The sequence below is a fragment of the Medicago truncatula genome, chromosome 3 (genome assembly GCF_003473485.1).
Source record: "Medicago truncatula cultivar Jemalong A17 chromosome 3, MtrunA17r5.0-ANR, whole genome shotgun sequence".
NCBI classification, from domain to species: domain Eukaryota; kingdom Viridiplantae; phylum Streptophyta; class Magnoliopsida; order Fabales; family Fabaceae; genus Medicago; species Medicago truncatula.
In genome coordinates this window covers 45,705,985-45,718,265 of record NC_053044.1, presented here as the reverse complement: position 1 = coordinate 45,718,265, position 12,281 = coordinate 45,705,985, and the positions used below count along the sequence as shown (strand labels likewise).

Here is a 12,281-nt window from a genome sequence, read left to right as displayed (position 1 = left end):
CACCCTTTATCGCTGCGAATTTATTGGATTGCGAATTTCGTTGTTGCTGCTTTGTTCACTGCTTCTGGTGTTATTCGTTTGGTCTCTTTGGAGGGAAATTACTTTTTCATGGTGGATGATGTTGTGTCTTTTGTTTCATTACCTTTTTCACTTTTTCTGCTTTGTGTCGGTGTTAAAGGTTCCACTGGTGTTATTAAGTCAAGAGAAGAATCTCAATTGGTTATTGATAATGATGAGGAAACAAAACTAAATGGTTACGATGATCATGGTTTGTGAGGTTGAAGACAAAAGAAGAAAATCTAGTGATGAGGGAGTATGATAAAGATGTGTTCTTGGTTTGATTTAATGGTCAAAAACTAACTTTTCCATGGTGGGAAAAAAGTAGTTTTCCCATGCTAAACCTCACTATTTTGGCACATTGCAAATTAATCCAATACTTGGTCAAGCCTAATTTCTAATTTTTAAGGATGTGTCAGTTAAGAAAATTGCAATGGTAAAGTAGGCTACCTGAGTCATATAAATATACAGCAGAGTTGTGTATCCTGAGAGATGCAACAAAAAGAAATTTCACTATTTTCTCACAATTAGAAAAATTCCATACTATCTCACTTCATATTTTCCTATACACAATTATTTTCTCTTATCCAAAATATTGATTTTTCTGGTTACATCTCCTGCTATCTTTGAGATAGATTCAAGCTGATGTGATTCATATCAGGGAAGAATATGTTGTATCCTGGGAGTATATATATGCGCTTATGAAGAGGATAAATCCTTAAAGACAGTGATTTTGTCACGCCTCATGTTATATAACGATTTACTAGTTTGCAGTCATGATTTCTTGCTTGTTCACGTCAAATCACTGCAATCTTAAGAATATATAATTTGATTGATTTGTCTCTTTTGCTTATATTTGATTCACATGTATATGTTTACTTTGATTAATATTTAGAGATAATTATTATGACTAATTTTTCAACAATCTTAAGGATTTATCTTCTAATGAAATTTGTTTGTGCCCTAATTCTCAGATACAACTTCGCGGTTGTTTTGATCAAAGTACACAAACTAAATTAGATGGCTTTAGAGTACCAATTACGATGTCAAAGGAAATGCAGGAACGCAACTATATTTAATGTCTTGAAGTGGCGTGATCAATTTGAGGCTAAATTTGATCAGTAGCTATTTTGAGCCAAGGAAAAGTCCAGGTTATTATTTTCATGATTTAAGCTTCGGTTTATATTATATTATCGTACAATTACTTTTGGTTGTTGTTTATCTTCACATGCTGGTTGGAGTCATCAAATATATAATATTAATTACATGATTCTTGTGATATTGGCTTATTTGAATTGAGCTAGACGAATATAAGGGAATTTGAGAAATTAGTAGCATCTTAAAGAACTTTAAAATGGTAGATTATTCATCTTTGTGGATTATCATTATTTGAAAGAAATATTGTGGTCTTTATTCTCACTTTGTGGACTAATTGATCATTGTTGTTTGTGCTTGCAATATGTGTAAATCGGTTGTGAATATAGTCATTGAAATGTTTATATTATGTATGTAAATTAGAATAGTGTGAAGCCACAAGTATGTACTCTTTTAAATGTACTTATTTTGTGATAATTGTGAATGTATGATTTTTGTTATTTGGTGAATGGTGTAAATTTTTATTGTGAGATTTAGAAATAATTAAGGTGATAATTAGTCTCTTGCTTATGGAGGAGATATAAAACTCAATTCTAATTAGTTGTATGTGCTTTGAGGTTCAATTCTAATTAGCTGTATATATTGCTTGAGTTTTAAAGTATGTATATTAAAGCCTCTCTGTTGATGCGCTAAATTGTTTGTGCAAAATATGTACATGAATCATTTGTATGCGTGCATTGTTATATTTTGTGAGTTTAAGTAATTTATATCTATCAACTGCATATATATATATATATATATATATATATATATATATATATATATATATATATGATAACTGTCACGTATAAGATCATATCAAACTTGTATTTTTGGACCGTAGATAAAATTGGTTATGTAATTTAAACACTTTAGAAAGTTCTGCAATTTAAGATTCAGAATTTCGAAAACTGCTATTGTCTATGCTTTAATTTGTGGCCAAAGTGTTTATAAATCTGTCTCTTTTAATATAATATGATACTTGTTAGTTCTCTATAAAATTGACTTTGATTGGGTATATGTCATATATGTTTATATTGATAGCACTCCTTGACATGTGTATGTATGAGTTTAGTATTTCGAAAATTTTACTTTATACAAGTGAATTGACATGAGATATTGTATTGAAAAAATTATGAAAAATATTTTATGGGTTATCCATTGTATTAAAATAATACAATGATGTTTAATTAAATTTCTTTATGTGAAAACATATATTTATTAGAATTTATTTTTTCCATTGTGAGAGTATTGTTACTTGAAAATCATTCAAGTAGACCTGAATAGAAATTTATCTATTTTACGTGATGTGGGGGTATTGTCGCCTGAAAGTTTTTCAAGTAGAGAATTAATCATAAATATAATTTCCCCTTTTATGAAGATGTTGTCGCTTAGTATTTATCGAAATAGACCTGATAAAATATATTATGAAAATTAGTTTGATAATATATGAGATATTGTTTACAGATTGGATAAACCTTTGTATTAAATAATGCAAAGATGTCAAATAGATATGAATCCAATGAGAATAAATCTATAAGTAGTTTTATCTTATTGATGAACATGTTGTCGCTTAATAGACAACGACTTGTATTAATTTATTGTGTGATCCGAGTTTATTTTTATAAACTTGATGAAATATGAGTTTAATTGACTTAGAGACGTCTTAGTCAATTTTTGTGAATTAAGCATATCCGTATATAAAACCCCTTGGGAAGAAATTTAGGGAAATGAGACTTTGCCACTCGAAAACGACAAGTAATGGGAACCAACCTTTGTGATTGGAGATCCCATGAAGAAGGTTCAATGGGTAAAAACAAGTTACTTGTTAGTTCTGTTAGCACTAAAGGCTTTTAATGATTACTATAAGCCCTTATGGTAGGTGTTTGGTTGTAGCATACACTAGATGGAATCACCTATATGAGTGTCAACTGGGGCCGCTTGCATGAGACCGTGACGGGTTCTAGAGCATTCATGAATACCAGACACGCGCACGGCCTATTAGCGTACAACCACATAACATCAAGAATTGTGGGGGTGTAATGTGATTGTGAGACCTCTTGCATACAACAAGTGTCTTGGGTTCCATAGCTTGCTAAACCAATTCACTCCGTGCTAAGTCTCATTAGTCTTCCATAGCTTGCTACACCGTTCCGATGCATTACATCTACGATGTTTACCCAGAAAAACTCTTTTTGACCTTTTATTAACTTTTGAAATATGTGGGGGATTGTTGTATTTTTGAGTTGATATTATATTTCAAAAAGTTATTAAAAGTTGTTCATTATTTATTGTGAATTTAACCATGTGATATTTATCTAGTCAAAGCCTTCTTTATCAAATTTATTTTATATTTATAATATTATTTTTAATATTAATTTGTTATTAATAATAAAGTGATTTTGCCTCTTGCTTGGTCAATACCGTTATTTCATTATGGCTTCAGTTACACTATTTTGGCACATTGCAAATTAATCCAATACTTGGTCAAGTCTAATTTCTAGCTTTTAAGGTTGTGTCAGTTAAGCAAATTGCAACGGTAAAATAGACTAACTGAGTCATATAAATAAATATACAGCAGAGCTGTGTATCCTGGGAGATACAACAAGAAGAAATTTCACTATTTTCTCACAATCAGAAAAATTCTGCAAATATATACTCTCTCGCTTCATATTTCCCTATACACAATTATTTTCTCATATCTAAAATATTGAGTTTTCTGGGTTACATCTTCTGCTATCTTTGAGATAGATTGCAATGTGCCAAAATATTGAGTTTTCTTGAAGAACATGTTGTATCCTTGGAGGATATGCGCTTATGAGGCGGGTAAATCCTTAAGGACAGTGACTTTGTCACGCCTCATGTTATATAACGGTTTACTATTTTGCAGGTCATGATTTCTTGTTTGTTCACGTCAAATCAATGCAGTTTTAAGAACTAGATAAGTTGATTGATTTATCTCTTTTGCTTATATTTTATTCACGTCTATATGTTTACTTTGATTAATATTTAGAGATAATTATTATGACTAATTTTTCAACCGTTGAAACCATTGTCTATCACAATATCTTAATTTAGGGAGAAAAAAAAATTCTTTTCAAAACTTAATTTTGATTCAGCTAAACGGAGGTAAAATTCTTCTTTACATAAAAAAAGGGAAAGGATGAGCTAAAATTGTTGATTGTACTGCTGAACAAAAAATTGGGCTTTAAATATATGAAATGGAAAATATAGGTGTGAGAGTAAGACAAGAACAATAAGCAACTATTTTCCTTTTTAAACTATAACGTAGCAAGAAAAGATCAACAAGAAAAACAAAAGAATAAATCATGTGCATCTGAATTCACAAAATAAAATTTTGAAGATAATGAAGAAATCCTGATTTATTTCATCCAAGTCACATTGTCATTGCTAGACCACATCATTGAACATTTTCTCAAAACTTTATACATTATTGAACAATGTCATTTTTCTTTTTGCTTTCTTTCTTCTAGTCAATTGATCGAAAAGCTCCTCTTAAGCTGAAGTTGTTTGATCTTTGGAAGGTTCTACTTCCACCACTCTTGTTGGACCTACTGTTTCTGTGATAACTCCTGTTTTAATCCAATGCACAACAAACTTATAAATTAGCTAACATGAAAAAAAATTAGTCATAACGAAATCATAGTAAATTAGTAATTGATTAGATACTAATTAACCAACCAGTGCTGGAAATTGAAGTTGAAGGTGAAATAGGTTCTGATATGCCAACAACATCATGGAATTGTGTCTTTTTCATATATGCTGTTGGAATTAACTGTCTACTAAGGCCATAATATGGTTGGTAATATGCTGGGAACCAGCGAAATGGAAATTGAGGTCCACCACCATATGCATTATTATAGCTCTGCTGAGAGAAAAACACAATTTAGATTAGGAATATAATCTGATATGAAAGAATTACTGCTTGATAGAAAACTAACCATTTCATATATGTCTTGTGGACGAGGATAACCAGGGTGAGGGTACCTGAATGTATTCATTCTTTAGCATATGTCAAATTGGTAGATAAATATGAAAGCATAAAAGAGCTATTACCTACGAAACACTTTTACCGACACAGACACCGAACATGACACCGACACCAACAATAATTTGAGAAAATGAAATATTTAAAGGTAACCACATGTTTCGTGTCAGACACCTGTCACGACTCACGACACAATGACATGCCTTCAATCTGAAGTGTCGGTGCTACATAGTGCTTATTACTTTTTACATATGTTTCAATTGTATACCTGTAAAGTGGATAAGGAAATGCATATTGTGGTATATGTTGATTGTAATAAGCTGAGGAACCTTGAACTTGGATTGGTGAAGTATTCCTTGAAGGACTATTGAATTTCTGCTTTCCTAAGAAAAGGCCAAAACAGTAAAATGAGTCAATATGTGAAACCAACCAACAATAACATGTTTGTTTCATTTAGTTTGCAATTTTGCATGCAAGAAATATAATATAAATCAATTTACAAAACAATGATCACCTGTTAAAGATGGATCAGGTTTTTGATATGCAAGATTACAATTAGCTCTTCTTCCATCAATCATAGGATTAGGATTTTGACAAGCTAGTATAGCAGAATTTGGATCCTTGAAGGTAACCTAATAGTAAGAAGAAAATTAACACCAAAGATTAAATTTAAAAGTGATTAATTAGAGTAAGAAAATAAATTAAAATCAAAAGAGTAAGTGCAAATTACAAAGCCATATCCTTTTGATTTTCCAGTGGTTCTGTCAGTGATGACAACAGCTTCTAAAATATCACCAAACTGATCAAAGTAACGTTTGAGTGTGTCTCTTTTGGTCTCCCAAGCTAACCCTCCAACAAAAATCTTCGTATAAGTTGTGTCACCAACATGTTTAGGAACAACGTTGAGACTCATCGTTATCTTGTTTTGCCTTGTATGTGACATATGAATTTGATTCACAAAAGCACTTAAGGACTTAATAAACGAAGAGACAAAGACAGAGAGGAAAAAAAGTCAGAATAGCCGTTTGGTTTGTTGTAAAGTATGAACAGTGATGATTCTAATCATTATCATTTATCAATATTTTCGGAGGAAATCTTGCACTAACAATGTGGTCTAGTAATTTTCGTTCAATGTGGTCTATTCATTCATACTGGTAATATTTCCTCAGATTCTACAACATAATATTCCTTTAACAAGAAACTTTATGAATAAATAGTAATAAATGATTGAAAATGTTTGGGTGTAAATAGAGTGACAGCTATTACTTGGTCGGAATCCTAAATACAAATTATTTCGACACATACCCGTCAAAATATACTAATTAATTAATTCAAAAATATATATTTTTCACTATGAGGTTGCGATCAAGTCTCAAAGAAATATTTTTGCTCTTCTAAACTATGAAAATGTAAAAATTAATACAATCATCAATAATAGAGCAGACATAGGTGAGAGATTGTTGGTGAACATTCAGCGCCAAGACCACGTTAAAAGCATCTTAGAGAGAGAACATAAATTTGAGTCCTTGAGAATCTCGATGAGAGACGTTGGAATGTCTTTTGATTTGGTTAATGTCGTTGAAAAATTATTTGAAATTTCTTTGCTTCAATTGGAATTATCTGTTTCATTCCATTTGTCTTTGAAGTTCTTTATTTGTTTTTGCACGGGGTGAGAAGAAGACAAATTGTACTACTAGTGTCTGATAGTGACCTTCCATCAGAAGACGACCAAACTAGCCAAAAACCTTTGATGCTGACGTGGCCTTCAAAGTCTGAGAGTCTTTAGTAGCTTCATTCCCTCAAAGTCTTATGGCCCTCAGAGTTGCTTCCAAGTCTCCAGCTTCTCACTTTTATACATCCATACAATCAAATTACACCATGTGTAAATAAATGACACCATTTAAACATTTGTAGAGATATTTTAAGAACATACTTAAGAAACTGACGATCATTCACAATCGAACTCCGTGTTTAAGTGTTTAAACAAGCCCCGTATGTACGCATGATTCATTTTTAATTAATACTTAATAAACATATAATATCTCCAACCCAACACTTCAAAAACATTATTTAATATGTTCCATCATTAAATTTAATCAATAATTTATCTATTCATTCATAATCATCTAATTTTTGAAATACTAAATTAATTCAATTTTAATTTATAAAAATATGTGTACTATTTTTTCCCTTCAATTTTATAATAATTTGAAAAATAATTAAAACTAAAGAAAAATAATTTAAAAAGATGGTAAATTACATAATTTAAATAACAACTCCCATCTGATCAAGGTTATAGTAAAGAGGAAAAAAATCTTTGACGGAAAATAAAAATTCAACATTGATCAAATAAACAAAACAATTGCATATATTCTTTTATTAACTAAACATACTCTCCATTGCTAAGTAGGGGGTACTTATTTAACACGAATGCTAATGATACGCTCTCAACAAGTTACTTATTCAACACGATCTTAATCAGGGGAAATAACCCTCCATTGTAAACGTTCTGAATAAATTGATTGAACACAAATGTTAAAATGTTTTACACATGTTATTTATTTTTTTCGTACAAACTCCATGTAATATATATTAATCTCATTATTTTATATGTTTGACGGTATCAGTTCTTTCCCAACTTTTCAATGGGTCCAAAGATACGAACGTATCTGGCTGTATTTAATTTTCTATTTCTTCTTCGTTACAGTAGGTACCAAAGAATTTTTCTATTATTTAATCCCATGTATTCCCTTTCCATTCCATATTTTTTATATAGTATGGAATCACCACCATGATAACGATGCTTAACGCGTGAAATTCATGTATACCAACCAAGGCAGAATAACAATATTTGTACATTATTTGGTGACAACTTAACCTTCTTTTTCCCCCTCTTTTTATTGCTTAAAAACAATAAAGAGAGAAAATGAAGAGAGGATAATGACATAACATGAGTTTGAAAGAAAATTCTCCAAAAATTGTCACAAAATAATAGTATAAATATCATTTCTCATCAAAGTCAGTGTTATATTATTGACCATTTTTATGCTCTTGTTTATAGAAGACTTGTAATAAACTGTATATTCTTAACGGAAAAAAACAAAAAAAAAAACTATATTTATATCCACAAAAACACTTTAATGAAATGATTAGAGATATCTTGCACCCTTAACCCCATTTAAAAAAAAAAACTATATTCCTGCCTTCGCAAAAATAAATTTATGAACCCGCCACACTGCATAGGTTTTTTGTTTGGACAATGTATTTTTTATTTTAAACCATGTTGGACAATGTGCATATTTTGGGCAGGTTACTTTCAATATTATATAAAAAAAAGGAGTAAATAGGTAATTACTTCCCTGAAATTGTAAGTTTCGTCAATTACCCTTCTGAAATTAACAAAACTTTAGTTACCCCTTGAAATTGAACAACGTTAATCAATTTACTCTCTCCGTCAAATTTTTCTGTTAGTGAACATGACGTTTTGCAAATACCCCCTAAAGTTTTGCACTTATGTGCAAAATGCCCCCCGAACTTAAAAATTTATATTATTTCATTTTTTTATTGTGGTTGGATAAAAAAAAGTGGGGTGAAGCATAGTATCAAATGTTTATATCTTTTTTTTTTTTTTTTTTTCCGTTCAATTTGTCCTAATCTATGTTTGGATCACATTTCATATTCCCATGAAATCATCTTTTCTTGCAATTCTCCTTTATTTTTGTTGATCAAGTTTGAATACTCTTGGTGATTATATCCGCAACAACAACAATATAAAAGTTTTAGATATATCCACAACGACATCACAATCATAATTGTGGCAACATTTAACCGTATTTCTCGATAATATCGAGGTTTGCATCGTAATGGCCGTCACTATTGCAACCGCAATTTAAAATTTCACATTCTTTTTTCAATTTTTTTTTATATGTTGGTCAAAATGTGTGAAATCATCTTACCCTAAAAAAAACTCCTTTATACGTTTATTTTGTGATAGTAAAACCTTTTTAGCCTCTATTTTATATACTAAGACTATAATCACAATTTTCATGCTTTTTGAAGAAGTGCATTCTAAGTTAATATTCAATTTATTATACTTATATTTATTTTAGTTTACTATTGTTTAAGTTAGTTCATAACTTCTTACTTAGATCTAATCACAAGTGTCCTACATGTATTATTTATAATAATGTATTCTTCCATAAAAATACAACATGGTTAAGAAAGAATAAAGTGAATAAGGTTAATTCTTTGCCTATACGAAAAAAATAATATAGATTTTCAAGTTCGGGGGTATTTTGCACATAAGTGTAAAATTTCAGGGGGTATTTGCAAAACGTCATGTTCACTAACAAAAAAAATTAACGTAATGTTGTGCAATTTCAAGCGGTAATTAAAGTTTTGTTAATTTCAGAGGGGATAATTGACAAAACTTACAATTTCAAAGAGGTAATTACATATTTACTCAAAAAAAAAAAAATGATTAACATAGTTTTTTGCTATTGTGAATTCACACAGTTAGTCACAACAACTCACAATGGACAATTTGAACATCGATATTTTTACACTCGGCCATTCATTTTTAGTTGGGCAGTCCATATCAATTAATGCATCTAAGGGCAGGTATGGTTCAATTTAGGATAAAAATTGAACCGAACCAAACTAAACTGTTTGTTCAATTTATATTTTAAAATTGAACCGAACTGTTTCAAATCAAATCGAATTGTTTTAAGCTAAACTAAACTGTTTAGTTCTAGAATTATTAGTAATAATACATTTTTTTTATTTGGTTCGGTTCACTTCGGTAGATTAGTTCGATTTTTTGGTTTTTTTTTTTCACCTCTAACTGCATCCACCTAGTAGGTGTTTTAAATCCAATTTCCATAAAAGTGGTGTTTTATACCGTTCCATTCACATGATGATAATGATGCACTCATAATTGGATAAACGAGAGAAAAATAAACATGAAAATGATTTTGATGGTCTTTACTCTCTTTACCCAACCGCATCCTTTGGATCAAAATCTATTAGTTAGTATTTACTACTCCCTCCGTTCCATATTAAGTGATATAGTTGACCCTAGAAAACATACCAATACATATTTTTTTATCTTTAATATTTTTAATTCTCTATTAGAAAAAAAAATTATAAAAATTTTATATATTAAAAATATTCATCGAGACAAATTCAAGAACATCTTATAAGATATTATTTATCTTTATATTTTAGTAGAAAAATATGGTCAAAATATATTACGTCAATAATGCACATTGTCAAACAAACCATCTATTGTGGGAGAGGGAGTAGCATTTGTTTTTGCATCCTCGGTAGCGTGTGATAATTTTTAAAAGTCAATTAAATGAAAAGAACATTTATTTTGTACCAATATATCATATCAAAGAAAAAAAAATAAAAGTGGCATAGTGCTAAGAGTTCAACATTGAATGAAGATGATTTTGAGATATGTTTATAATTCAGAGCAATTCTCACTTTATTATCGATTTTGTGGGGGTTGTATTAGACCTAACCTTCAAGACCCGTTGAATCACATGCTATCAAGTTTATACATGATCTAGCCACCATCCATGTATATAAAGTTCAATAGTGTTGGGCGTGAGGTAGGTGTTAAAAGCATCATGTTGGATGCGAGATATTCATGAAATTTTAAGACACAAATTAGTTTTATGGGATTGTGTTAGACCTAGTCACAGATTTTAAGACATAATAAACTATATTCACACAAAATTTTAGTTAAAATTTCAGTCCTTTTAATTTCTTGGTGAAAAATATGTGTTTTGCGGCTAAAATGATATTGCTCTTTCAACTAAAATTAGTTTTTCATATTCATCTTTTTGTGTAGCCACAACTTGTTTGTAGCATCTAGCAAGCTTTTGAATGACATAATTTATTTTGTGCCATCGACATTTTAGTGCCACCGGTTTCCTCTCTAATTATAGTTCTTGTTATGATACATGTTATAAGCTTCACCAATCCTCATACAAAAACTATCTATCTTTTTATCAACCCCAACAATTGGATCCTTTCAAATGTTGAGCCATGATTGCATCACAACTTCATTATCCTTCGGTTGAAATCTTCCTTTAATTTGGTATATTCACAACCGATGCATATACAACTTTTTCATTTTAATAATTTCCAAGCCATCTTGAGTGAAAAATTATGGTGTTTAGGGCTCTTGATCATATGATTGCACACCACTATTATCTATTTGAACCCAATAAGGCATAGTGGGGTTAGTTGATTTAGATAGAAATTGTTAATATTTGTTTGATTGAGCTGACATATGTATTAATTAACCACATGAGTTTTTGGAATTTGGATTATTAAATATCTGAATTTTCCGTATTTAAACAAAAATTTAAGGGTTTCTTGTCTTGATTGCACTCAACAAATGTAACTGTAAATTTTGGTAAAAAAAAGAAAAAGAAAAACGTAACTGTAAATTGACAAAATTTGAGTCCAAACTCTTTTCCTTCTCTGTCATCGTAGGTGGCATTTTGTATGGAGAAGTTTTAAATTTTCCAATCACGGTCCAATTCATTTTTTAGCCACGCCACCGTCATTGTATTCTCATGCAATCCTACGTCAAGGACAAGCAACAATATTACTATAAGTAGAGGGTTCCGTCTACGGTGCATGATGTGAATAGGTCATGTACCCGTGAGAGATGTAATGCTAGTTTTTTTTTGTTTGAAACATCTAATGCTAGTTGTTGGATATATTATAAAGTAATGAACGGTTATGATTGAATTTAAGAGTTACCTGTTAAAGTGGTATTGATGAGTAATTCTCCTTGTTTATTTATATACATATGTACCTTAATTTCTAATAATATTATAAACGGTGTTTCTGGAAATGATTAAAAATTTATGAAGAACCCTTGTGCAATTGGATGGAATATCCCATAAAGTAATTCAGCGTATTAAATTTCACCTCAATTATTTGATTTACTGGTTGATAGAAAATAGCCATGCATTCTTATACTTAAAATGTTACTAAAGGGGTAATATATTTTTTGTTCAAGTAACTGCAATAGTAATATGATAATACAAAAAATCTTTTT

At 30.2% G+C, this 12,281-nt stretch overlaps 1 protein-coding gene across 2 annotated transcripts; it reads right to left on the bottom strand.

The window, feature by feature from the left end:
- Window positions 1–4,507: 4,507 nt before the first annotated feature.
- LOC11444762 (RNA-binding protein 38) lies at window positions 4,508–6,407 on the bottom strand. 2 transcript variants are annotated; one of them, XM_003602307.4, is made up of 6 exons: window positions 5,931–6,403; window positions 5,715–5,832; window positions 5,469–5,583; window positions 5,154–5,199; window positions 4,894–5,077; window positions 4,508–4,784 (listed from the first exon to the last, which is right to left on the bottom strand). In XM_003602307.4, exons 1-6 carry the CDS (start codon window positions 6,141–6,143, stop codon window positions 4,708–4,710), a joined length of 753 nt encoding a protein of 250 aa, XP_003602355.1. In that variant the 5' UTR covers window positions 6,144–6,403; the 3' UTR covers window positions 4,508–4,707. The 2 variants fall into 2 exon arrangements, with proteins under 2 accessions (XP_003602355.1, XP_013461449.1); XM_013605995.3 differs by having other exon boundaries at window positions 4,530–4,784; window positions 4,894–5,080; window positions 5,931–6,407.
- Window positions 6,408–12,281: the final 5,874 nt, after the last annotated feature.